Source organism: Nyctereutes procyonoides, unplaced genomic scaffold (genome assembly GCF_905146905.1).
Source record: "Nyctereutes procyonoides isolate TBG_1078 unplaced genomic scaffold, NYPRO_anot_genome, whole genome shotgun sequence".
NCBI lineage: Eukaryota > Metazoa > Chordata > Mammalia > Carnivora > Canidae > Nyctereutes > Nyctereutes procyonoides.
The window spans coordinates 56,346,228-56,374,203 of NW_026575140.1; the positions used below are offsets into that span (position 1 = coordinate 56,346,228).

A 27,976-nucleotide genomic window follows, 5' to 3' on the forward strand; every position below is an offset into this window, starting at 1 on the left:
CCCTGGGCTGAAGGCGGCGCTAAACCACTGAGCCACCCGGGCTGCCCTAGCTAGGGTTTTTTATGGCTGCCATTTATCAGAGTTAAAGGAAATCTATTTATTTCCTTAAGTGTTTTTATAATGAAAGGGTGTTTTAGATTTTGTCCAGTGCTGCCTCTGCATTTTTGAGATGATCCTACAGCTATACTAATTCATTTTTAGGTTTTGCATTCCTCAGATAAATCCTCCTTGGATGTTGGGATATAATGGTATATAAATATACAGTGTAATTCTTTTTTATATGCTCATGGATTCAGTTTGCCGTTATGTTCGTAATTTGTTGTGGGATTTGCTGAGGATTTTTGCATCCATGTTCATAAGGGATATTATTCTAAATGTTTTCATGTAATACCTTCATTTCCATTTATTTTTATGTTTTCAATGGCTATATATTACTTTTACAATCTGAAAAAAATACAGTTTAAAATCTAACGATGAAAAAAAAATAAAATAAAATCTAACAATGAAAACTACTCTAAAACCTTCTTCCCACTTAATTTTAGGCTCAGATGAAGGATTACCAACGTGAATTAGAAGAAGCTCGTGCATCCCGGGATGAGATTTTTGCTCAATCCAAAGAGAGTGAAAAGAAACTGAAGAGTCTGGAAGCAGAAATCCTTCAATTGCAGGAGGTTGGTGTACTTATTCATCCATTTATTCAAAAACTATTTACCCGGCAGCCCCAGTGGCGCAGCAGTTTAGCGCCGCCTGCAGCCCAGGGTTTGATCCTGGGGACCCTGGATCAAGTTCCACATCGGGCTCCCTGCGTGGAGCCTGCTTCTCCCTCTGCCTTTGCCTCTGCCCCTCTCTCTCTGCCTGTGTGTCTCTATGAATAAATAAATAAAATCTTTAAAATATATATATATTTACCCTTAAAATTTCTCCAAGGGCAAGGAAATACGTGTCACTGTCTTTGTAGCCTAGTATACAATTTCACTGCCCATTTGTAGTAAGATGCTGGACCATCTTACCACTCAGTCCAGCCTATGACACTGCTCATATACAATCCTCTACCTGACCAAAGGCTGAGGGGTGGATTAGTACTTGCTCAGGCAACTTTCCAGGCCTCGTTCCATGTGTAAACAAAGGCAGTGGTGTTTCTGTAGTGTCGGTAAGCATCAGGACTGTTAACTCTAATCTTAGTGTCCTGAGATGGCCCTGTTTATGCATGTGATGCTTACAAGGGGAAAAGTAGGTTTCATTGAGTTCCTAAGTGAATCATCTTGTGATGGATTCTTTCGTTTATCTCATTTGTAAGTTCTCAGGAAGAGGGACTAAAGAAGGGGTACAGAGGGTCTGGGGTTCTATCCATGGTGGACACACCAGAATACATACACACATTTTATTGGCTTTATTGAGGTTAACTGACATACAAAGGAACTGTACATATTCAATGTGTACACACATTTCTGTTTAAACAGTGATCAAAATTTATTCCAATTGAGAAAGATAAAAGCAACTCAAGTTGAGATGTGATTACGAATTAATATGAGAAAAAAGCTACCACCATCTAGAAATGCTGGATTTGGTGTTAGCAAAGACAACTGTAAATGAGGGGTAGACCTTGCAAGAAAGGAAGGGAATTCCCTCAGTGTTCGGAATGGAAGGAACTGAAGACCAGGTGAGTAAACACTGAGCAGATCCTTGGCTTCCTCCAAGAGACAACTTTTGGTTTGGATCCTTCTTTATTTTCAATTTCATTGATTTTTTTTTTTCACTTCTTGTCTTTATTTCCTTTGAATCTTTTTTTTCTGACTTCTTGAGTTGCACACATTAATTTTTAGGCTTTTCTCGTCTCATTCTCCTAGAACACTGGAAATTCCTCTCCTGTGTTCACTGTGTCCTGCAAAAATCTGTGCTCTCATTGCCATCTTTCAAATTTTTAAAAAAGATTTATTTTAGAGAGTATGTGAGAGGTGGATGGGGCAGAGGGAGAGAATCTGAAGCAGACTCCTCACTGAGTACAGAGCCTGATGTGGGACTCGATCCCATGACCCTGAGATCACCCACTCAACTGCTCAACCAACTGAACCACCCAGGTGCCCCTAGTTCTAAATTTTTCTAATTTCAATAATGGTTTCTTCTTTATTCCATGAATAGTCTAAAAGTGTGGTATAAGCTTCCAATATGTGACTTTTGGTTTTGTTTTTTGTTTGGTTTTGTTTTTTGCTTTTCATAGCTGGTTTCCGTTTTATTGCATCATGGCTAAGAATATTGAGAGCAGAGCAGCGTTAGGGCCTAGCATGTGGTCCATCTTTAAAAATGCTCCAAGTGCTTAAAAGAATATGCATTACTCAGCAAAAGTAGATGCTCATGATAGAGCTGACAGGGCTACACACACAGGGGACGGGGCCCTGAGGCTCTGCCTCCGTACCCAAGCCCAGCAGCAGCGCAGCCTCTTCAGAGAGTGTGTATTCCAGGCCTTCAGACAGGGGTTTGCTGCAAGAAGGAGAAGCCATCCCACAGAGAAAGCAAGCCCCACCCTTCCCTCCACCTCTCTCTCTTTTTCTCTCTCTCTCTCTCCCCCCAGACCCCTTTGTCCTTCAGCTCACAGGCCCCAGGCTCCTCCCCTCTCTCTTGTCTGCAGCGCACCCAGCAGGTGGACAGGAAGGGCGCCTTGCTAGGCCCGGGAGGATGGAGCACCTAAGGCCCTTGGGTCAGGCCCAGAGCATCCTACCAGCTGCCCTCACAGTCAGGCTCACTCTGTCCCACGTGCAAGGGCCTTTGGCCTACATCCTGGGCACTAATGTAACCTGCATGCCATGCACACAGGTGAAATCCTTTTTATGCAGCCCTGCCCCACAGGCATCTTAAAGCTGTGCCCTTGTCAAATAGAGATCTTTTGGGAGGGCCAGCTGCAGGGGAAGAGGCACCGGATAGGGAGGTGTCAGGACCCCGACTCTCCACTGTCGACCAGCCTTAGACTTGGCAAGCCACTTCATCCATACACTCAGGGAAATGGTGCGGCTCTCACATCCTGAGAGTAGCTCTGCCTTTACCCATGGGTGGTGAGAAATGTGCCCTGGCTACTTCCTGGGGCAGGTCCTCTTTCCAAACAAATCCATGGAAGGGCTGCCACAGGGCCATTCTTCCTGCAGAACTGGCAGGTGCAGAACCGTGTGTCCTGCACCCCCTCCATGCCCTTTCAGGAGGTGGCCCTGCTCACCGCAAAGCCCGAGGCCTCACACTCGCCCCCCTCCTCCTCACAGGCGCTGTGATCCTGACTGTGCCGCACAATGGCCCGGTTTCCTGGGGCCTTTGATGTTTCTGGTCTAACTAGTGTCCTTCCTCCAAACTGTATGACCGGTGTATCCATGTATGTGACAGAGTCATGCCAAGACCATGAGCTGGTCTAGTTCTGGGTTTGAATAAAGTTCATGCTCAGTCTGTGATTAAGAAACCCCAGCTTTCTCAGGAGGGCAGGAATAGAGCTCTTAAATTGGAAGTGACAGCAAAGCGCTTATACAGACCAGGACTCCCCTCTGGGGTCAGTCTTTCATAGGATGTTGACAAGAGCACACTGCCTGGCTGGCCGGCTTCGTTTCTCAAATCTAACAGCAGCTTGAGGCACAGAGTGAGCTGGATCCACGGAGGCTGCAGCCAGCAGGGCAAGGTTAGACCTCACCATGGAGTAGATGCTTCACCAGAGCTTCAATCCCGTCTCGTCTTCCTTAGGAACTGGCCTCATCTGAGCGAGCGCGCCGCCACGCCGAGCAGGAGAGAGATGAGCTGGCTGACGAGATCGCCAACAGCGCCTCTGGCAAGTGAGTCTCCCGGCAGCCAGTGGGCCGGGGCGGGCTAGAGACCTGGAACAGTCCCATCTGTCCTCTTGGGCACCTGTGGTCTGTCCCCCTTGGGGCATGCCCACCGCCCCCGGGGAGGGCCAGGCGATCAGACATCTGGAAGTCAGGTTGGTCTGCTCCTCTGTTCCAAGTCTGGGCAAAGAGGATGCTGAGCTTCCAAACTGCCTTGAGCACAACCCAGTAGGTCACACCCCCGCGGGTCAGTCATTCCCACACTAGGCGGGAAGGAAATACACCTGAAACTAACCTAGTTAAGTCTTCACCCTCCAGGTCATTCGGTTTGGCAAGCAGATCCCTTAAGACCAACATCCCTTGTGTAGCCTGGATGAGGGCTGAGGTTTTATCTCAGTGCGCTGGAAACCCAGTGGAATCTAAGCTAGGGCGTACTGGGGTCACTTTGCCCTTGTGGAAGGTCACCATGGCCGCTGGCTGCAGAGGGCAGATGGAGCGCAGCAGGGAGGCGAGCTGGAAGGGGACCGAGGTGGTCCAGCGCAAAGTGACAGGGCCCTCACTAGCATGGGAGGCTTGGAAGTGTCATCACCAGGACTTGCTGACGGGCTGGGGGACGGGAGCGGGGGGAAAGTCAACAATCAAGAATGATGCTGGTGTGGAGCAGCCCCCCTGCATCCCCCACCCCACCCCCAACCCCCAGGCCGGGCAGACCCGGTGTTGAGCCATCTCCCTCTCTTCCTGCCCCGGCCAGGTCTGCGCTGCTGGATGAGAAGCGGCGTCTGGAGGCACGGATCGCACAGCTGGAGGAGGAGCTGGAAGAGGAGCAGAGCAACATGGAGCTGCTCAACGACCGCTTCCGCAAGACCACGCTGCAGGTGGCCCGCACAGCGGCCTGTCGCCTGGGAAGGGCTGTGGTGCCCGCTGGCCCGAGTGACTAAATCCGGCTCTCCTCTCCAGGTGGACACGCTGAACGCCGAGCTCGCGGCTGAGCGCAGTGCCGCCCAGAAGAGCGACAATGCACGCCAGCAGCTAGAGCGGCAGAACAAGGAGCTGAAGGCCAAGCTGCAGGAACTGGAGGGCGCCGTCAAGTCCAAGTTCAAGGCCACCATCTCCGCCCTGGAAGCCAAGATTGGGCAGCTGGAGGAGCAGCTGGAGCAGGAAGCCAAGTAAGAGGGTCTTGCTGTCGTAAACACAAACTTCCTGCATCTGCTGTAAGCCAGGTCTGGGCCGAGCCTGTGAGTCAGACACAACCCACACTCCGTGGCCCTGCGAGGGCTCCCTTAGCCTGGGAAGCCACGACAGGGACACACGTACCCAGAACAGGAGACTGAGGTGTTGTGAGCCCTCTGGGACGGCTGGCTCACCTGCAGGCTAACCCTACCTCCTAGGGTGCCAGAGGTGCTCTCCCCAGTCAATGTCCCAAGTGGCTGACATCACACGAAATGCTACAGCTGGTTGGCAGAGAGGAAATGCAGTTTGACCAAACAGCTTTTCTTCTCCCATAGGAAAGGACTGCTTGGCATTTCCCGTTGTGTTGTAGTAAAGCATCTGGAGAGCTGCACAGGCAGCTCTAGAGGCCACTGACCCCACCCTGGGTTAGAGCAGAGCTTCACGTTTGCCCTCCCGATGGGCAGCCCAGGATTGCAGGGCCCCCAGCATCCGCCCGGGCCCCACTTCCTCAGTCTCCCACTCTGCAGACCCCACTGCAGTCAGAGAATGGGGCTTATTCGCCGTCACAGTCATTGTGACCTACCCTTTCCAGCCAACTGCAGGGGCTGGCCATTCTTGGTAACATTTGAGAAGGAACAAAAAAGACTGTTTTCCGTGGCACTAAGTTCCTTCTCTTCGGCACGGCCAGCGTGGGCCTTTCAGGAAGCATGCTTACTTGCTTGGCTTTAACTAAACAGGGAGTGTGAGATTTTTTTTTTTTTTTTTCTGTTTCACTAGTAGCTGCAACAGCCCGTGAATTTTAACCTAAAACAGTTAACAAATCGGTTTGTTTGGGTTTCCACGCTAAAAAGTTAGGTAATGAGAGTGACTGATTACGGTTTTTATCCGCAGAAGATTTGAATATATAGGCAGGTAGCTTATTTTTTTAAAAAAAAAAGATTTTATTTGAGAGAGTAAAGGAGACCGAGCGGATGAGCAGGGGGGGGAAGAAGCAGACTCCCCACTGAGCAGGGAGCCCAACGAAGGGCTTGATCCCGGGACCCTGAGATCATGATGTAAGCCAAAACCAAGAGCCAGGCGCTTCACCAACTGAGCCCCCCAGATGCCCCTGGGGCAGGTCGCTGTGATCTTCAGAAGGCCACCAACACGATCGACGTCTGTGTGTGAAGGAATAACAAATGCGCTTTTTCTACCCACCTGCATTAGGATATGTTACATCAGAAAGGAAGAGTTTCTGGGCCACGTTAATTATATTGTTGTGGTCAGAGAGGTCTGGGAAGGCATTCCAGCGTGTGTCCTCTTCCAGAGACAAAAGACTAAAATAGTTTCCCCATTCCACCGTCATTTCTGGAGTTGCCAAAACTAACACGTTTGTCGTTTTAATAGGGAACGAGCAGCCGCCAACAAACTAGTCCGTCGCACGGAGAAAAAGCTGAAAGAGATCTTCATGCAGGTTGAAGATGAGCGTCGACATGCGGATCAGTATAAAGAACAGGTAAGGAAGGAGAAAGAGCAGGATGACGATGCCTCCCGCCCTAGAGCAGCTTTACTCAGCAAGGACACTCATGCACAATGAGCCCAAGTGTCACCATCTGACTAGCGACATGAAGATGCTGTTTGAAACGTTAACACTTGTGTTCTAGCAAACGTGCTGTTCGTTGTCCTCAGCAGACACTCTGGGGTGCAGGGGACACAGAGATGATTGTGACACAGCCCCCGCCCTCAGGGCTCTCCCAGGGCAGCCAACATAGGCAGTGGGGAGCCTGGACCAAAGGCCTGAACGCAGTCTTACAGTTAGCAGTTTTCTCCAGAGCATGTGTGCCCCATGGGGGAGGACACCTCTGCCTGTGACACTCCCTCTCCTAAGTGCCCAGAAAACAGTCCTGGGCATCGTCGGCACTCACTGGGCACTGGCTGGAGGCAGGGGTGGCTACTGGCCCCGTGTGCGGGACCCGCCTGGTCTCCCTCGTCTGCACCCAGCCACACCCTGGTCTGAGCATCAAGGGGCTGCTCTAATGGGACTGGTTGCCATGGCCGGTTCCACAGTGCCTGCTGCCTAGGGGGGACCGTGCTCTCCCTCTGGGCCTCCCCACTCTGCTGTGAGGACACGTGGCCCCTGCAGATGCTGGGAGGGAACGTGGCCGGGGGGGAGAATGCCGAGGCCCTTGGCTCTCCCTATCCCACCCCCAGGACATAGCGCCACTGAGGGCAGCTCTGGACAGACGTTGAGCGACCCACGAGGCGCTGGCCGGCGTCTGCATTGCTGAGTTCTCGCATTCGCTCTTCCAGGGTGTCTTTGTACTTGAATCAAAGCGTAACATCCGAAACACCCGTACTAAATGGAGGTACAAAACCAATTGTACCACCTCCTGGGGTGGGAGACTGTTCCCCTCTCTGGCTCTTTTGTATTCTGCAGGAATCGGTTCCTGCTCTTAATCCCCTAGGTCACTCATGTGAAGCTACTCAATTGTACGTTTTTTCCCTACCGAAAACACGAGGGTGAAAATAGGATTTGACATTAGATTTCCTTTAGCAGTTTGCTTTGTAGACACTGGCTGTGCTGGGACTGGCAGGCTGATGAGAAGGCCTCAGACCATCCACCCCCCACCCCCGCCATGTGTGTGTTTGTGTGTGTGCGCACGCACGCATGCACACACATACACATTTGTCGGGGACATGCTCGGGATGTGGCCATGCCAACACCGAATTCTCCCGTCTGGTCTGACTCGGCTGGTGCGACTCATCCCCCAGATGGAGAAGGCCAACGCCAGGATGAAGCAGCTCAAGCGGCAGCTGGAGGAGGCAGAGGAGGAAGCCACACGTGCCAACGCATCTCGGCGTAAGCTCCAGCGGGAACTGGACGATGCCACGGAGGCCAACGAGGGCCTGAGCCGTGAGGTCAGCACGCTGAAGAACCGGCTGAGGTAAGCGACCCAGGTTGGGGTCTGGGTGGGGATGTCCCACAAGAGGCGCTGGGTTGCAGAGCCCCAAGCTTTGTGAAAACAGCTGCACTTGTCGCTTTGCATTTGGCCCAGAGGATTCCTCAGATCCCCGTAGTTCTTCCCTCTGGCTCCGGGATCGCTGTGCGTTTATCCGGTCAGGATTTCCAGCAGAGGCGGCCCAGGCCCACTCCCTTTCTGTGCCGTGCAGAGTAGACTCCACCAGGATGGCAGGAGGCCCGAGAGCCGGGCCAGGTGTCCCATCCCTGTGCAGAGGTCCCAGCCTCTGGGAAAAGCAGGGCAGCAGCTCCTGGTGCCACCTGGTGCCCTTGGCCCTCCTCCCACACTGGGGGAGGACAGGACAGGTGGGAGTGAAAGCCACCCACCGCCCCCGCCAAGAAAGGTTAGCACAGTTGTCGGCAGATGGTGGCCCGTTGGTCAAAGTGTGTCAGTGCCCTGCTTTCTGCACAGTGAGCTAAGAAGGGTTTTTTACACTCACAAAGGGCTGTACAAGAGCCAAAACAATGTGCAACAGACCTTACGTGGCCCACAAAACCTAAATGAGGACTATCTGCCCTCCCTAGAGCCCGGCCTGTTCCCATCACATCCCATCCCTGCACGCAGCCACCCAGCCCTCTGAGCACCACCCGGGGTCTGCTGTGTGCTGGCCAGGTGGCACTGGAGCAACACAGGGCCTTCCCGAATCCCACCCCCCCATCCCCAGGTCGTGTCCTGAGGAAGGGGTGCAGGTTTGGGGGCCCCTAGACAGCAGAACACATCACCAACTTTATCCACACGTGTCCACTTCCCATCCCCCAGACGAGGTGGCCCCATAAGCTTCTCGTCCAGCCGATCGGGCCGGCGCCAGCTACACATCGAGGGAGCCTCCCTGGAGCTGTCAGACGATGACACGGAGAGTAAGACCAGTGACGTCAACGAGACACAGCCGCCGCAGTCGGAGTAGAGCCCCAGGAAGCCAGCGGAGGCGACACAGCGGGACATGCAGGTACTCGGCCGGCGCCGGCCTGCCCTGGGGGCCTCCGACATTTAGGAACTGGGCAAGCTTTGGGCTGACAGATCAACCGTGTCTTACGGCTTTCCAGCCCACACATACCGTATCCTGCTTCAGATTTAAGTACAACTGCTCCCCTTTTTCTATATATACACACAGAACACACACCTACTCAGCAGAGTCTCCTCCTTGCATCTATTTTCCATATACTCATCGAGAGACCGTTTTATAATCCACGTTAAGAGAACCCCTTTGCAGACCAACTCCAGATCCTCGTGACCGGTGGCTGGGTTCTTGGGGCAGCCCCATGGTGGCCGCTCTCTCTGCATGCGCTCTGTCTACAGACAGGTAACTTCGTTCTGTGTTGATGTGGCCCCGACTCCTCAGCCACGTCAAGTCTCTTAGCACATTGTGGAACCTGACCCACACTTGCATCTCCCTGTCCTTCCTCCAATGACGATCAACACTATTTCAGTGAGCAAACTGTGAAGGGGGCTTTGGCAAGATGAGGGGTGGGTTTGCAGCATCCACTTGGGGCCCCCGCGCCCCTCCCACCCTCGAGTTGGTGGTTGTCCCCGCATCTCTTCCTGTGAAGCGTCCCCGGCCAGGGCTGGCCTGTGCACTGAAGGGACAGCGGCCACGAGGCCACAGGTGGCAGCCGTCACACCAACCCCATGCCGTCTGGCTTGGCCAACACGCTGCCCCCTCACCCCAGGAGCAAGCAGCCACAGGGCACTCACCGGGGCCAGTAGGGGGCCCTCCCTCTCCAGCCAGGCTCGCATGCTGACCTTGCAAATTCAGCCACTGCTTTGAGCCCAAAATGGAAAAATATTGGTTTTGTGTCCCACACTTATTCCAAGTTTGTCCGGGAGGTTTACAGATCCTCCAGAACAGATGCCATCTGCCTGAATGTTGATATGCCAGTGGATGTGAATCCTTTTTCATTTCTCCTTCCCTTTGGACAGTGTTACAGTGAACATTTAGCATTCTGTTTTTGGTTGATAGTTAAGCAAACTGACATTACAGAAAGTGCCTTAGACACTACAGTACTAAGACAATGTTAAATATATTATTTGCCTCTGTAACAATTCAACTGTGCTTCATATCATGTACCTCTCTAGTCGAAGTGGTATTATAAACATTCAGTGACAATGAATCAGTGTTAATTATAAATCCTTGATCCTCTGCAACGTGCTTGAAAAACAAACCTTTTGGGTTAAAAGCTTTAACACCTGTTAGGAAGAATTTGTCATGTGGGTTTGGAATCTTTGGTTTTCCCCCTTTATGAATTGTACTGGCTGTTGACCACCAGACACCTGACTGCAAATATCTTTTTTCTTGTATTCCCATATTTCTAGACAATGATTTTTGTAAGACAATAAATTTATTCATTATAGATATTTACGCCTGCTCTGTTTACTCAGAGGAAAAAGCACCCGTTGAAAATAAACAGACCTCAATAAACAAGAATAATCACGTGAATGTGGCATCTATCTTCTCACCTTCTCTTCTGTGATCTGATTGGAGGCTGGGCACCCCACAGACTTAAAAATGCAGAGGCCAGGCCCACGATTGCTGAGGGCGCTGTGGTCCCAGAATCTGGCAGACACAGGCTAGCTCTCTGGGCGGTCTTGGCTCCAAGTCCTGTTCTCGCAGTGGCCTCAGCATGCAGATGTGTAGGGGAAGGACAGGGCCACTGGGGCCGGACACCCAGCCGTTAGTGGACAAGGGAGCCATTTAGGGCTGCAGGATGAACCCTTCAGGAGGGTTCTGGTCATGGACCAGCGCAGCTCATTACTAGATCAGCGTGTTTTGTTTCAGACTATGCTCTCGGGCAGGATGCATGCAGAAGATGCTTGGGGGAGGATTCAGGGAGATCCTAGAGCGGCCTCTCCAGTGTGGGCCAATTCAGATAGTCTGGAATGAAACACTAGGACAACATACGATCCCACAGAGAATGTGGATTTTTGTTGTTTTCAATATTCCATGATGTTCTCAGGCCAGGCTGGTATTGCTTGGCCATGCTGCTTGGCCGTGGTGGGGATGTGAAAAACACAGGCAAAAGTGCAGGATGCCCTCTCGCGTGTCCTCACCCTTGTATCCAGGGTCTTACGCAGGTGTGTCTGGCTTCCCTCAGAAAGTAAGAGTTCCTCCCTGTTGGCTAGTTTAGGGGGTGTTAACGCCAGCACTGTCTGCCTCCAGCTTAGCTGTCTTGTGCCAGCCTAGTTCGGAGAAACATGATCTGCATGGACTTGTCCCAGTTCCTGTTTCTACAGAGATGCTAACCAGAAGGAACCTCACTTCACGTGACAAACCACTGCTTCGTGGTCCAGGGAAAGGCAGTTCATAAAGCCTTTGTTGGACCCTGAGAGCCCCAGGAAGAGGGTTTATGGGAGCTGGGCTCCCAGTGCATTGGAGACTCAGAGAAGCCAGCGGGTTGCCACCCAGCGGCAGTACGGCTCGTCGTCAGGAAGACTTCAGGCCCTGTGCTTGTTGAGATGGAGCAGAGATGCATTGAGGCTCTGCGGGGGTGTTCACTCTGCTGCCCACACGAAATGCCCTGTCTGTCCCCACCACATCACAGCAGATGTCCCAGGGATCATCTTCATTTGCTTTACTGAGGAAAACACACCCATTCCTAGCCGGGCTGGCCAGAAGGTATACTTCTGGAGCCCAGACATCAGACCAGAGCCGTCACAGTCCCTTACCGTCACCAATCTAACCCATCCCTGGAAACTCCACCTTAGATGAAGTATGAACCAGACAGCCAAGCCACCTCCCAGCCGGCCCTCCCTATGTCTCTGGGTCTGACCTGTGGCCCTGCCTCCTGAAGCCAGTGTTGCCAGGACACAGGTCCGTGTCAAGACCTGGGAATTAAAGCGCTCACGTCTGTCACACTCCAGGAAACACCGTGTCCTGTCTGGGTGGAACCTGACAAAAGCCATGCTGCAACAGGCCACAGGATGGAACCTTTAGGAAAGTGGAGAGGCTGACTTCTCTCCCCGGGTTCCAGGCAAGACAGAAAGCCCACAGCTGAGACTCGAGGGGAGCCCCTATCCACACAGGCTTCCTTGTCACTCTGTGAGGGCAACGTCCACACCAGGAGCCTTCCCAAATGTGCTGGGGTGCTGTGCCCTGTGCCGGCTGCAAGGACCAGGCAGGGCACTCCCATTTCCTGGTGCAGCCAGCTGGCCTTTGGGAACCTGGCAAATCATGGGACACGTCTCCTTGTTGGAAATCGAGTATGAAACACTCAGGATATATGGACACGATGATGCCAAAGACCACAGTAGCTGTAATTATGCAAAAGAGTGTGAACACGTCCTTCCACCTTTACTACAACTAGAATTCACGTTTGATTAGTTAATGCCAGCGAGATCTATTTTTCCAAAGGAGCCTAATGGCTCTGCCCTGCTGCCTGGATGTCACCAGACCTCATTTAGTGATGTCATGTGGCACAGACTATGACACAGCAGGTCTGATGGAAACAGCACTCCGTCCCTCCAAGCACCACACCGCGTAGGTTCTAAGATGCCCATGTTCTCACATATGTAAAATCTCAGGCTTCCCACAACCACCATCAGTGGGGGGCCACTGTGCCATGGTTGCCACGGCCGGGCTCCTCCTGGTAAGGTCGAGAGAGCCCATCAGTTCTTGCAGAATGATTATCAGCAGCGTGGGAGGAAATTTCTGGAGCCAACAGCAGAATACGCTTTCCAGAAGTACTGCGTCCCCAAGCGCTCACCACAGCACAAAGAACAGTTTGGGAAAACAGAGACAACCTGTCCAAAACCGTTCAGAACACCAAATCACAATGCAAAGTTTTAGGAATATCTCTTACATTTTACTTTTTAATTATGAAGTGCGATATGAAAATCTGTCTAAAGCCTAAGTAAAGCTCTTTCGGTAAATATAAAAAGTTTATAAATGAGCGTTTCCATGGTTCTGACTGGCACATTTTCCTTAATGGTTCACCAAATAAAGGTGTGCCTCCTAAGTGCTGGGTCTGGGATTGTAGCAAATTTGCCCCTCACTAGGCCGGTACAGGAGCAGAGCCTGGGAGGACCCATATTTTTAACATCCTCAAGGGTGATAGCTGGTCACCCAGGTCAGAGAGCCCCTGCCCTGTGCTACTGGCTGAAATCTCCAAGCTTCTCACCCCAGGTCTTCAGGCCAATTTGGACAATCCAGGAAAACCAATTTCATTACTTCCATTTTAAAAAGTGAATTTGGAAAAAAAAAATGAATCTGGGCAACTTTAAATTTTTATTTACTTATGATAGTCACACAGAGAGGGAGAGAGGCAGAGACACAGGCAGAGGGAGAAGCAGGCTCCATGCACCGGGAGCCCGACGTGGGATTCAATCCCGAGTCCCCAGGATCACGCCCTGGGCCAAAGGCAGGCGCCAAACAGCTGTGCCACCCGGGGATCCCGAATCTGGGCAACTTTATAGAAAAATTTAGAGGACTCACAAAACATTTGCATCTTTTTTTTTTCCTTTTTTTTAATAAAGCCATTCATCAGGATGCCTGGGTGGCTCAGTGGTGGAGCATCTGCCCTCGGCTCAGGGCGTGATTCTGGGATCCTGAGATCGAGTCCCACATCGGGCTCCCCACAGGGAGCCTCCTTCTCCCTCTGCCTGTGTTTCTGCCTATCTCTCTGTCTCTCATAAATAAATAAAATCTCTAAAAATAAAGCCATTCATCTGTGTCCACTATTTCCCAATAGCCACTTCCATTCCCATATATTGGCATATCTGCACACAATGGCCCTGTGGATAAGTCATCCTGACCATTCCCCAGCCATGAGACATTCATGTTATTTGCTATCGAGATTATTTTATTTGCTCTTACTACCGTGGGCAAGTTTCCCAAAAGGAGAAAAGAGAAGAGTTTTCATAGCGTGTCACATTGTAACACGGACCACAGACCTACAGGATAATTTGGTGACACCAAAGTGTACCTATTCCCCTAAATTCTAGGTGACAGTGGAATTTGATTTTTTTCCCCTAGATAAAGCAATCATTATTTTTTGAAATGAAAGTGTTTCCTAACTCCATCGTCCACTTACAGGAAGCAGTGGGGCTCTGAGCTCATTCAGAGCTCTCTCAAGGGACTGCAGTCCAAGTACCTGCCAGGGAACCCATGACTGCCCAGGCCTCCTACCCACAATCATGACCCAGGCAGGATGGGGGCAGTAAATCTGATCCCCTCATTTCCCTCGGGGAAGACTTCGAGCTGACAGGAAACCCTAACAGAACTCCTGTGGGCCCCGGCAGACAGAAGCACCACAGGATGACACGGGACTCCAAATCCTAAGCTCACGTGGCACAAACCCCACTCAGTCCGCAGACACCAGCACTAAAAAGCTGTGTTCTGTTCTCAGAACTATCCTTTTAAGGAAATCCACGATGTTAATAGTCACTCAAGGTTAGTGCTCTCCCTTAAAACTGAAAAAGAGCAGGATCCCTGGGTGGCGCAGCGGTATGGCGCCTGCCTTTGGCCCAGGGCGCGATCCTGGAGACCCGGGATCGAATCCCACGTCGGGCTCCCGGTGCATGGAGCCTGCTTCTCCCTCTGCCTGTGTCTCTGCCTCTCTCTCTCTCTCTCTCTCTCTGTGACTATCATAAGTAAATAAAAATTTAAAAAAAAACTGAAAAAGAGCTACCATATTCACCTTAGGTCTCATCTGGAATAGTCATAGGAGCAGGTTTCAGAGATGCTCTAGGTCACAGGAAAATGACCGACAAGGATGCCTCCTCACTGGGCCTCCATTTTTAGGAAAGAGGAGAGGAGCCCAGACCCAGGTAACTCCCACTCCCAGAACACGGACACGTGTCATGAAAGGCAGTGCAGCAGGCCGACTGGCTCCTGAATCGACAACCTAGCACACAGCCTCCCTCAACGTCCCAGTCCCTCCTCCCAAACTGTCACACAAGGCCGGACCATTCTCAGGGCACTCTTGGAAATCACAGCTGCGAGCAGAAACCAGCACGAGGGGTCAGCATGAGAATACTGGCTAGGGGCACCAGACACCTTGAGAAGCCGCTGGACTTTTCTTTGCCTCAGTCTGTGGCTACTGTCCATCCACATGCCTGTGTCAGAGCAGAAGCAGCAGGTCTGAACCCGGCTTTGGAACTCCCGAGTCTTCTCACTCGGGCTGGCAGAAACCCAATAAAGCAACCCTCCATCCTTTGTTTTCTGTGAAATTTATTGTCTCCACATTAAAAGATTTTTTTGAGGGGAAGTATTTTCTTTTTTTCTCTTTTAACCACATGATGATCCTATACAGCTGCCCAGAGTAGGACACCATCAGTCATGAACATGCCATATGAATTCTGAATAAATAAAAGCTACAAAGCCCAAGTTATATACAAATATCTTAGGCAATAATGTTTACAAACCTATGTACAATAAAACAAATGTAAACAGTAAATGCAGCATGAGAGTAATCGAAGGACACACAAAAACAACCACGTATGGCCGGTCTGCCTCCCAGGAGCCGGCGCCTGCCAGCCTGACTCAGGCCACTTGACCCTTCCTAACACAACTGGACAGGCCCTCCGAAGGCAAAACAAAACGCTCTGAAAGATGTCACTTAACTGAAGGACCAGAAAGCTGGCGAGGTGGCGGCCCCTGCACCCCATGTGGAGGCACGTGGAGGAGGAGGCCCAGTGCCGTGTGTGCCCTGGCCTCAGCGGCTCCTGCTACCTGGGGTCCAGATGGGCATCTCGCTGCTCTGGGAGGCAAGTCTATGGAATGATAACTGCTAAAGTAAAATCAGAAGGTGCAGAAAATGTTCCCTAATTCAGTGACCTTCCTGACTCTGTGCCAGCAACAGGCCAAACTGGGAAGAGTGGAGCTGGGGACACATGATCGTGAGCACTGGAGATGCCTGGGTGGGAGCTCGGGAAGAGGGCACATGTTGACCTGATCTGGGGGAGAACTTCTAGAAGATCTGCAATGTCTTAAACACAACTAAATCCTATCAGTACAGCAGGGTGGGAGCTATGAGGCAGGTGTGATGAATGGGTACTTCTGCATCCAGTGACCAAGGAATACACGTACGTATCACCTTGTGACCCACAAAAGTGCAATCATGTGAAACCAACGGCACCACGGCGAGAAGAGAAAAGAGCCAGCATTGATATCGCGCAGTCCTGGGGCTGGACAGGGCCCGGCAGCCGCCACTGCATGCAGCCTGCCCTCTGCCGGCCATGGGGAGGCAGACGCAGGGGCCCAGGCTGGGCCCAGGCACCGAGGGGTGAGGCGTGGGCGTCCTGGGCTGTTGGAGGAGGGCAGGCGCCCCCACCTGGAGGCCGGGCACTCACACACTGAGAGGCAGCATACCCGGTGCTGACGACGGCCGTGAGGAGCCCAGACCAGGAGGAGGAGGCACTGGGTCAAAGCCATTTACTGCCCTGTGGGGGTGACCGGACCAGAGAGGGGAAGGGAAGGGAGAAAAAAGAGAGAGAGAGAGAGAGAGAAACGGTCATTTAACATCACTCGACTCACAACAAGAAATGCACTTGCTCTCTGTAACTACTCCTCTTCCTGGCCCATGGTAGAGTGGCTGCCTGGAAAGCATCATTTGGACAGAGACCTGAGAAATCTGAGGTCCAAGAGCAACACGATCACGTGCTCCCTTCTCGATGACTTCATCCTGCCAGCCACTGCCACACAGCCCTGACTTTGCCCCCCAGAGCTGGTCTAAATGTCTGCCAGTAGGGAATTAGCTAGATCAATGATACAATTAAATGAGGAGTATTATGCAGCCATTAAAAACAAATTCGAGTTCTTTAACAGCATGGGAAAATACTCAGAATGCAATCAATGCTAGTTCAAAAAAAGCAGCAGGTCACCAAACTATATGGTTCAATGATGTGAAAGAAAAAAATTAAATGGTATACATTCTAGATTCTAAACTACAACCTCTTATATGGACATCACTCCTCTGTAGCTAAATCTACAAATGTAGGGAGCTACACGGACACACATATATGTACAGAAAATCATGTTACAGACAGAAAATTTAACAACGGTTACTTTTCCATCTGGGGAGTGGGTAAATTTTGTTTACTATTTCCCACTTTATTGTTTTCCAAATCTACAACGTACATGAATATCTTAATAAAGAGGAGAAAAATAACTGTTAAATTGTCTGGCAAACAACGCCAAATAGAGGGGTGAGTGCCCTGCCCCCCCGCCCTCGGCCCCACCCCGTCCTCCACCTACACAGCCACCAAGGGAAGCAGCGAGGGACTGAGTGCAGGTCTAGAACCTCTCTCACGAAGCCACTTCAGCCCTTTCACACATAAACCCTTCCCGGGAAGATTTGCCCCACACCAATTTGGGAGGTGCAGCCAACTGTAGGGCTGCACTGCACCACACAAGCCATCGCTGTCCTCCCACCTGCTCCCCGGGAGGAGTCCAGGGACCTGAATACAGGCTCAGGAGAGAGGTTCTCTTAAAAAAAAAAAAAAAAAAGGGCGGGGTGGGGGGGGCAGACACATTTCCTGCAAAGATAACTGCTTCACAGACTGCAGAAGGAAGTGCAATCTCAGAGAACAGACATGCAGAGAGACAGATAACCCCTGACTACTTTGAACAAAGAGTGTAGATGTTGATTGGAAGGCGAGTCACCCCCCACCCAGGCCAAAAGCAACAGGAGGGGCTCCAAGGCCCATAACCTCTCCCTGCCGCACACCTGTCCCCCTCAGTGATGCACCCCTTCTTGGGCTGGGGGCAATACCCCACATGCCCCTGCAGCCTTCACAGGATAAGCCCCACCTGCCACTTGTCTGGCTGGTCCGAGAACCTCAGTGGAAACAAGGCAGGCCTCGCGGCCTCAGATTTAAACACGGGAACATCATATTGCCTGCTCCTGAGAGCATGGCAGCATGCAGGACAAGCCCCACCGGGCACCAAGAAGAACCTAGCACCTGCTCCACAGGGGCATGCAAAAAGCCCCACAAGAACAGCCCCACATGCAGTAGTTCCAGGGCTGGCATTCCCACATTTTCAAGCTAAATGGACCTTAAAAAATATCAAGTTTATCCCTATTGTTCTACCGCTAAAGAAACCAAAGCAAGCAGAGGTCCAGCCCGAGGTCACCCCCTGAACGTGTCAGTGGATGCCGGGGCCACATTCTCCTTTCCCTGGCTCCTCCTTGCCAGCAGACACCTGAGAGCCCTCAGCAAACAAGAACTCTCCTGGTCCACTCTAATGGGAAAAAGCAGCAGAGCACACAAGCAAAGAAAAGGAGAACAGGACACTCGAAAGGCAATTTCCCTTCTGTGGACAGAAGTTAGAATTCTTGATGTGACTGTCCAGTGGAGCACAGAATAACCACCTGCCAGGGTCATGCACCTAGCACCCATCCCCTGAGTTGAGGAATGGGAAGTAAACGGCCAAAGAAAAAGGTTGACCCTACGGGTGGGAGCAGCAGTCTGGTGAGGTCCCTTCCTCTGACTGCAAAGCTGTGCAATGGGGGAGGGGTTCCAAGAGGACCAAAGCCTCTACACTCACCACACTGGGTTTCGGGAAGCAGCAAAAGAGCCGCAGGGGAATGTCCCAGTGAACAACACAGGACTGAACGCAGAGTGAGCACGCAAGGATGGAGAAGCAATCTGGGAATCAGCTATACAAAAAAGGTTCCAGAAGCTATGAAATGTCATGGTCATACCACCAAAATCTAGCTCAATCTACCTCGAGAGTCTGAAAAATAGACAATCTAGCTAAGAACAGGGGCCAGGGGCAGCTGTAAAACAGCAACAGAAGTGAGGAGTGGGACAGAGCCAGTCAGCAGAACACATCTAACATGACAGAGACAGAGCACCAGGCCAAACCCATCCTAGCAGCAAGGGCAGGTATACCCGAGAACGCAGGAAGGACAGGATGAGAGAAGGCCAGAGCGGACGCGGGAGTACCAGCAGACACACTCCCGATTCGCCACCCTAGCGAGACGGGAGAGTGGAGGCTCAGGCAAGCTCCAGCAGCTCCGTAGACTGAAATGTATGTTCCTGAAAAGGTAGACACGTCACCATCTATCATCCCTGTACAGGAGCAAGCAGGGGAGAGTTCCCAGGCAGCAAGGCTCCATGACCCACTGGTGCCTGCTTTGAGAAAACAGAAGACTGGGCAACAGGAAGAACCCTGCTCTCCCCTGGAGTCAAGTCAAATGTGATCCCGGGGCCCGACAGTGGCACCTGACCCTCATCATGCCCAGACTCCTCGCAGCATCACTACAGCTCCGACCCCGTGTCAGGAGCACCACCAGGCCTGCTAGTCACAACCACCCCAGGACCCCTACACCATGAATTCCTTCCGTTTTGCACAGCTGAACCAGTAATAATGGTGTACAGTCAGGTCAGACAGGAGCTTGAAAACTCACTCACGGGCTGGGCTGTAAGTTGGTTAAAGCAGAGTCAGCCCCATGCAGTTAGTAAAACCAGTTTGTTAATGCGTCTTATACCACACACCATCATTGAGAAAGAAGGAAAAAGAGCACAGCAAATAAATTCAGTTACCCATGAACAACGTGGGAAATATGACTTTTTCTTGCCTAATAAAAAAAAGGAAAAGACATTAAACAGTAATATAAGCACTATTTTCACAGCATGCCCTACAATCAGTCTATGCCCACGTACACACAGCCCAAACAAAATCACACTGGCTTACAGAATCAGGGTAAGGGATACTTGATGAATGAAAATGATGATGAAAAAATGTTTTTGAGAGAAGTCAAGTAACCGTACTACACATGAGGTTTAGAGAAGTGACATGAAGGGCTGTCAGTGGCTGGAGGACACAGAGCAATGCCAGGAAGGAGGTCCAGCGAGCCACATTCTAAAAACTGGCAGAAGCGATCACACACTAGATAAAACCATTTCTAGGGGATCCCTGGGTGGCGCAGTGGTTTGGCGCCTGCCTTTGGCCCAGGGCGCGATGCTGGAGACCCGGGATCGAATCCCACGTCAGGCTCCCGGTGCATGGAGCCTGCTTCTCCCTCTGCCTGTGTCTCTGCCTCTCTCTCTCTCTCTATGACTATCATAAATTAAAAAAAAAAAAAGATTTAAAAAAAAAAAAAGATAAAACCATTTCTAGGAAGCCCTCAAACCACCAAAACTTACAGATTATTTTCAAACCACATGTGCGGATATCTAATGAGGAGGTGTATCATCTGGCTTCACGTGGTCAAGCCTCACGGCATCACAGGACTTTGAGGGAGGGGCATGGCGGAGTGGACACATGCATGTCCACAAGCATGCACACGTACCTCCCCTGATGAACTCTCCCCACAGGTCTCTGGGAGTGCTATAGACACACTCTTTGGGAGTGAAAGGCAGGGCAGGCATGAGTTTTTCTCTCATGATAAAACTCAAAACTACACACTTCTATGCTTCTGTAAGAAATGGCATTTCTTCTTTTAACTGCCAGACTCAACAATGAAGCTGAGGACTGGGACATACCCCCACCCTTCCTGTCCCAGCTGGTACATACCATCCTGATTTTTACTATCTAGTCAACAGGTCAGCAGGAAAAAAAGACCAGAGTTTAAAGCCAGGCAGGCCAGAAGGAAGCCACAATCAAAGCAAAGCAAAGCAGCAAGAAGTATAAACACAGCCAAACCATGAGAGTTAGCTTCAGGAATATGGCAATTAGACACACATGATTCAAGAAGTAGGTTAATACATGAGTGGGGATGGACAATCCATTTAGCATATAAACTAAACACTTGAGAAGAGGCTGGCCCACAAAAGCCTATTTAATTATTAACAAACAGTACAGTTAAAAATGTGTACTATTTAAAGCAAAACTGGGTATCATCTCTGTTTCTCTTGGGGAAGCACGTCTCCAGGTTCAGTTCAGAAGATAAAGCCTCCACATGCATCTAGGATGTTCCTCAGGGGCTAGGGGGCTCTGTGAGGGAGCCCAAAGCTCCCAGTTCCAGCTTACTCTGAATCCTCCGCATCTACCTGAGACCCGGTCCGTCTCTGAGCCAGGGTGGTGCACCAGGGCCCACATGGAGGAGCAGTGAGCCTGAACTGAGTTATCCCTCCCTCATTGAGACTGTTCTGAGTACTCCCTGTGTACAGAGGCATCGCCCCAACCTATGTTTCTGGTTCCTCTCTGTTCTTATGTCATAGGGCATCCGAGGCAAGAAATGGGATTCCAAATAAGGACTCATAACTGCTCTACTGGAGGTTAATTATACTTTGGAAAAATTACAAGTCAGACAAAATAATTAGGTACTGCTCTCAATGCTCGTGAAGACTACCTCTAAACGTTTCCTGCATTATTCAGAGAAATGGCAACTTTAATGTGAAATATGTATTCATTCCACTTACCATTATAGTATAAAAATGAGTCCTCAAGGTTGCCTGAAACTCCTAAACCTGAGGAAAATTAACTTTCTACTTACTCTCCCTAAGAAACCCCAATGGTTAGAGTGAAGTTCTGATTTATGTATTGCTATTTTAGAATGTGCTCCTTAATGAAGTATGTATCCCTTATGGTAGACATCCCTTAAGGGAAAGAGAGGATCGGGATGCTCCACTCCACAAGGGTGACCAAAAAGGAGCTTTTCAGAGCAGATGGTGTGCCAAGTCAAGTCCTCCATCAATGTGCCACAGTGATCAAGGAAAGCAGAAAGGACAAGCTCCTTTAAGAAACTGCGAACATCTCTAGACTTGTATTTATACTTTTTCATAGAACAAGAATAAACAAGCGCCCCTGCGCAAAACACAGGAGCAAGGGACCACAGGGCCTCTTTACTGTTCCAATAACAGCTACCATTGGGAATCTGGTCAACACACCCAGACTGCAGGTTCTGACTGGTTGTTAGTCAAATGAAGGCACATTCAATCAAAGCATAACCATGCAGTTTTGTTTTTAGTTTTTTTTTAAACTTGAGATAGATCAAAATGCACTGATAAGGAAAGATACTGGCACTATAAGTCATGATGGGGGTGTTGCAGAGCCATATTTACGGTATAATCCCATAAATTTTTAAAAGTGCAGAGCAAATGCATAAAAATATGATTTTACAGGCCTAAAAACAAGCATAAAGATGCAAAAATGGTGTGAAAACAGAAAACATTTACTCTTCACTTATACACCTCCGTACCAACTGAAATGTTTTTGCATTAAGGATGCTTCAATCTTATGCCACGTTTTGTCAATCCCCCCCCCACCTCCAAAAAAAATCTTCGAATCATACAAAACTTGCATCCTCTAAGCTGTATTTGATCCAGTGCTTTCATACTTTTCTAAAATATTCGGACAAAACATTTCTTGCAAAGTATGCACATACACAATCACGGTGTTCTCTTCTACCATTACCGATCATTGGCCAAGACCCTTTAAGGGCCCTGGGAACAAGAACTATTAACACGGTTGTCTTTAACTCCCAGAGCCTAACACTGCTGCCCTGCAAGAGTCTGCTTCCCAAGACAGAAGTGTCAGAGTTCTCAGGGCAACAGACTCCATGGGGACCAGAAGACAACAACAGATTTATGTCTCCTAAGACTTGAATGATACCTACTTCAGGTAGGTTTATCAAATTGAATTTACCTTTTCAGAGTCCAATAAGCTCACTTAATAATGTGCAACTTTACTACTCAAAAATAAATTATCGTTTAAAATGTCCAATACTTACCCTTTGTCAAAGAAAGACGTATGTCCTGATCGAGAGAACTTTGTGCCATTGCTATTCATCACCCCACAGTTCACATTCCCTGAAATATAGGATTTTCGTGATGCTTGGTCCTTTGCAAAATTCCTGCAAGCTGCTAATTTGGATTCTAAAGCCTACAGAAAGAAGGAGGAATTATATGGTTGTCAAAACAGTAGCTGTACATAAAAATCTGCATTTCAAACCATTTCTATTTCAAGACTAAAATTACTCTCTGTGTTGATAATGGTAGCCATTCAAGCCACAATCAATCACCTCTGATAGAAAAGAGGGAATGTTTATTGCTGACTCCGATCTCATGAGCTTAGAATAACGTACTAATTCCTCTCAGTATTACTGATGAATACAGATATAATCTTGACCTTACAACTTAGAAAAATGTGACACAAGTAGACACATCCCAGGCTCTTGACCTACACCCATGATCCTTTCTAAGTTGGGATTGTTAGAGAGACACTAATTTCCTGTATTCACATTCAAACACCTGCTGAGCATGATCATCTAGCAGGTACAAGCTGTGTCTGAGGCATCGGTAAGACAGACGTATAAAGGGAAGCACCAGGTCCAGCACTGGGGGAAAGAGTGGTCAAGAAATGCAGACATAGGGCAGCCCAGGGGCCTCAGTGGTTTAGTGCCGCCTTCAGCTCAGGACGTGATCCTGGAGACCTGGGATCAAGTCCCATGTCGGGCTCCCTGCATGGAGCCTACTTCTCCCTCGGCCTGTGTCTCTACCTCTACCTCTCTCTCTCTCTCTCTCTCGCTCTCTCGCTCTCTCTCTCATGTCTTTCATGAATAAATAAATAAAATATTAAAAAAAAAAAGAAAGAAATGCAGACTTAGATTTCATACCAGGTAACAAAGTCAGGGCTATGAATGATAAGATCAGGAATTCAAGGACAGAACTCTGAATAAAATCAACCTGAAAGGGTGGGCAGATAAAGACCCAATGAGATGGCAGAGAGGAATGGGCAGGAAGCAGACCTGACACAGCAACAGAACAGCAAAGGAAAAAAAAGCATTGGAAAAAAAAAAAAGTCGGTATTGAATGTTCTAAGTAAAAGTAGGGCAGAACAGCATCCACCGGGCTTGGTAGTGCTGAGATCATCAATGAGCAGTTCTGGTGGAGTGAGCAGGGAACTGAGTCCAGACCAGGATGTCTGGGGAGCAGGTACAGTCAGACATGCTAACTATAAATGAAGACATGCCTTTGAAAAGCTTGGCTATGAGGGAAGAGAGAAAGAGGGTGACAGCTAAAGAGAGATACAGGGGAAAAGAATAGCTGTTTTTACTTTTGTAAGATTAAAAAATTGTATGATATGTAATACACAAATATTACATATGAAGTATGTGTATTATATATAACGTGTAATCCATACAGATTATGTATATAAATACTAAAATACAGTAAAAGGCTGAAAATACAGGAGACATCAAGGCTGGAAGGGATGGGATCCAAGGCACAGAGGGACAAAATGAGCCACAGGCAGGAACAGGATCCTTTAACCACTGAGATAAAGAGGAAGAATGGTTATAAACAGAGGCAATAATAGGAGCGTAATAAAAGAAGTCAGAGAGGAGAACAAACAAGTGGGAATCAAATGGCCTAGAATTCTCAGTGTTAGAGGATGCAGGGGTGGGGATGGAGCCTCCAGTTCAAGTCACGGGACAAAGGAGGCAAAGAAGTAGAAAGGGAAACACTTCGAAGAGCAAGCAGGGGCTGGCTGATAACCGCAGACCAGAAGTCCCAATGATATCCTGGAGGCTATCAGGTCAGCCCAAAGGACAAACCGAGGGAGGACTCCCAAGATCACCTTTCATGCACCATTTCTGAATAAATTACATAACTTAATCAGCAGAACAAACAAGGGACAGAGAAAGCTGCAGACGTGAAGCCCAGGAACAGACAGAAGTAACTCAGGAAGAGAAATGAGGCAGCGTGCCAACCCTGCGAGCCCCTCAGAGTGCTCAGCAGAGGGAGAGAAAGAAGCTGCAGACGTGAGATGGAGCCAAGAAAGGATAGGTTTCTTCTACCCACAAGAAAAAGAAGGTAAGTGAGGAGATGTGGAAAAGGAAAGTGTACACGAGGCAGCTCTGATACAAATATAAAAACCCTTGGTATGATTTTGAGTAAATGATAAAAAATGTAATACATGAAAATCTGTTGAGATGTTACAGATAAAACGACCCAAGAACCCAGCTCCACCTGATTTTGCAGGGTTCAAGACAGGAGAGAGAGATAGACACAAACATACAACAGGGAGCTAAGATGCAGTCTAATAAATTCAGAAACAGAGGTTTGAGCATGCGAAAGATTTTAAACTATCAAAAGAACAGAAAATTTAAAAGTGGGAGAGTGGGAGTTAAATTCTTCATCTTTTTGCTTAAAGTTGGTAAGTCAAGACACCAAAAAATAAACACATCATTTTGAGTTATGGAGCCAACTGTCACATCTCTTACAACAAATAGCATTTAAAAATGGTTATGTTACGAGGGAAAATTACTCTATAGACTGTGTGAAATAATTTGTGTGTGTTGCTTTTTATAGCAACGTTGAACTGCAGATTCAGAATTAATCTAATGATCAGAAAATAATTCTGTAAGTCAGAAAAGGCAAGCACAGGGCCTTGTACCTCAGCCTCCCATTTCTTCATTATGTAAAGTATAATGCAATTTCTGCTTTTTTCAGCAGATGTCTCTCACAAACAAGTGAAGGGGCGGTGGATCGCGGGCAGTTTCAGGGGTAAATTACTGAAGGGAGAGGTAAAAGTTGCCCAGGGAAACAGGAAAGGGAACCCACGCAGGAGATGCTAACTTCACAGTGGCGTGAGTCCACAGTTATGTAATTGTTTCCTGCACTCCAGATTCAGGGAAGGAGAGCTTCAACTGCTGGACTGATCCAGACTGTAGGTCTCTTCCATGGCCAAAAAGACCATGAGTCAGCAGTGACAAAGGAAGCCATCTGTGGGATCACTGATGAGCAGGAAGGAACAAAAGTAAGAGACAGCTAAAAAAACCCAGAGTCCTACTGTTGATGAAGTCAAAGAGTAGGTATTCTACAAAGCAAAAAACTGAATAAGCAGAAAAACAAGTTTAATATTTCCAAAGCCCAACTGTTCTGGAATCCAAGATTAGAGCCAAGGAGACAGCACAGAGGCTAAAGTGGCCAAGGAGCAAGAAGACGGGCATAAGTAACTGAGAGCCCCAAGTCCTATCCGGGAGCCAGTGCTGAAGTCCTACAAGGAGAAAGCTCCGGGGCGGCCCCAGGGAGGGCAGACTGCGGCAAGCACAGAATACAGAAATGGTCCAGAACACACAACAGGCCAGAGAGCAGTTATCTTAGGAAAAGACAGAGGAGTCGTGATGGAGAAACAGTCATGGGGAAACCGAAGAGTGCCCAAGGGGGATCTCAAGGGCAGCACACAGGGCCTTTTGCAGAGGCACCAGCAAGCCCAAGCCCAGGCGCTGTTTACCGGGAGCAGCCTCAGTGGTCACTGGATGCTCCCGCCTCTCTGCCGATTTACAGCCTTCACCACAGGAAGGAACCCTTCTTTCTTCCCGCACTCCAAATTAAGAACTCCACACCTTGACAGCTTCAGTACTGAGGGCTAAATAATGGAATGCTTACCCCTACTTTCCGTAAGAGATCTCCCACGATGTTTAGTGCTGATATCCTAGCAGAAGGAGTTAGTGGACTGGCACCAAAACCATTTGGTATAGCTAGAGAGAAAGAAAAGGTGAGTGATTACACTTGCAGGTCCCTTTTGTTGTTGGGTGTCACTGTGCAGCATATGCTCAATGACAAATCAATATAGTATGCCAAACTATGGGTGTAAGGTTTAAAGTGGAGACACCCTAAGTATGCTGAACGGTCTCCTTCAGCTGATGGATATTTGGAATATATCCAATTTTACATCATGAATAATGCTAAAAGAACACATATCCTTAAAACATCTAGACAAGTATTTCCAGAGAAGAGATTCCTAAAAATAAAACTGCTGGATCAGAGAATATGCTCATTTTCTTCACCTTAATAGATAATGCCAAAACACTCTCTGAAAAGGTTGTGCCAATGTCAGCAATCTCTATGGTTGTGCCCTCAATAATATTAGACGTTACTTTTTTTTTTGTCAATTTGATAATCATTTTATTTTCTCTTTTGTTTCCTTAACTAATTATTTTAATATCTTATTCTAGAAATCATGTTTATCCTCTGCACTTTGTCTACCGGGTTGTCTTTCCTTTAATCAATGGGCAAGGGCACTAAATGCTATATATATTCACCCTTTCTCTCATAGATCTTGTTTTTTTTTTTTTAATTTTATTTATTTATTCACGAGAGATAGAGAGAGAGAGAGAGAGAGAGAGAGAGAGGCAGAGACACAGGCAGAGGGAGAAGCAGGATCCATGCAGGGAGCCTGATGTGGGACTTGATCCTGGGGACTCCAGGACCATGCCCTGGGCCAAAGGTAGGCACTAAACCGCTGAGCCACCCAGGGATTTCCCAGATCTTGTATTTCTCAATGTGACATTTATCTTTCAAACTTTCTGTTTCGGTGAGGTAAGTTTTGGCTTCCTCACCTTGTTTTCCTAATTTTTTTTTACATTTAGATCACTTAAATCATCAAATACCTAAATTTTTTTTCATCCAAATGGATAGCCAATCATCCTAATATCACGTTGTGAAGACTCATCTGAAATGGCACTTTACATATACTGAATTCCCTATATATTTTAGTTCCACTGAATTAGTCTATTTCACCAGAAACATGCTGCTTTCATTATTACAAAGTTAAAACATACTGTGGTATCTTGAAGGGGAAAGCCTCTTGTCTTCACCTTATTTCGAACTTTCTTGGCACAGTTACTCTTCAGAGTAACTTTAAAATCAACCTGCCAACTTAAACCCTGTGTTGATGTCATTAGGAATTTAAACAGCTGACTGATTTGGATACAATGGCTACTGTAAGAGGCTTCCCATTCAGAATCGGAGCCATTCAGGTGACATTCCCATCTTCTTGCACGCCTCTCGGCAAAGGTTTTCAGTCATGCACATTTCTTCAATTTATTTTTGAAGTCATATACACGATGGTTAATAGCTCTTGGACTACACTGCAAGAGACAAGTCCATCTCTGCCATTCAGTAACTGTGTGAGCTTTAGTAAGTTGCCCATATGTAGAAGAGGGCTAATGACAGCATTTATAAAGTCATCATGAAGTTTCAGTTACTCTGCTTTTTAAATACCTAGCACATAGTTAATACTCAATAAATGTTAGCTGTTATTCTTTCATCCGTTTTCTACAGAGTGCTCTTCAGTATGTAAATGCTTTGTTGCTGCTGCTGTTCTGTCCTTAGCCTCCAGGAGAT

At 48.6% G+C, this 27,976-nt stretch overlaps 2 protein-coding genes across 10 annotated transcripts in view; one reads left to right on the plus strand and one right to left on the minus strand.

Moving 5' to 3' along the window:
• MYH10 (myosin heavy chain 10) overlaps positions 1–10,315 on the plus strand; it is a 121,698-nt gene extending 111,383 nt beyond the window's left edge. For all 4 annotated transcript variants that reach the window (XM_055305128.1, XM_055305129.1, XM_055305130.1 and 1 more), the window contains exons 35-41: positions 543–671; positions 3,715–3,803; positions 4,546–4,669; positions 4,752–4,960; positions 6,351–6,459; positions 7,716–7,888; positions 8,723–10,315. In XM_055305128.1, the coding sequence (XP_055161103.1) occupies positions 543–671; positions 3,715–3,803; positions 4,546–4,669; positions 4,752–4,960; positions 6,351–6,459; positions 7,716–7,888; positions 8,723–8,867 (978 nt within the window). In that variant the 3' untranslated portion in view covers positions 8,868–10,315. The remainder of the gene's footprint in view (positions 1–542; positions 672–3,714; positions 3,804–4,545; positions 4,670–4,751; positions 4,961–6,350; positions 6,460–7,715; positions 7,889–8,722) is intronic.
• A 4,790-nt stretch (positions 10,316–15,105) lies between these two features.
• Positions 15,106–27,976, minus strand: part of NDEL1 (nudE neurodevelopment protein 1 like 1) — a 47,639-nt gene continuing 34,768 nt past the window's right edge. For 5 of the 6 annotated variants that reach the window (XM_055305135.1, XM_055305134.1, XM_055305133.1 and 2 more), the window contains 3 exons: positions 26,237–26,328; positions 22,576–22,727; positions 15,106–16,336 (listed from right to left, as the gene is read on the minus strand). In XM_055305135.1, the coding sequence (XP_055161110.1) occupies positions 16,243–16,336; positions 22,576–22,727; positions 26,237–26,328 (338 nt within the window). In that variant the 3' untranslated portion in view covers positions 15,106–16,242. Of the gene's footprint in view, positions 16,337–19,444; positions 19,480–22,575; positions 22,728–26,236; positions 26,329–27,976 lie in introns of all 6 variants that reach the window. The other variant, XM_055305137.1, reaches the window with a different exon arrangement.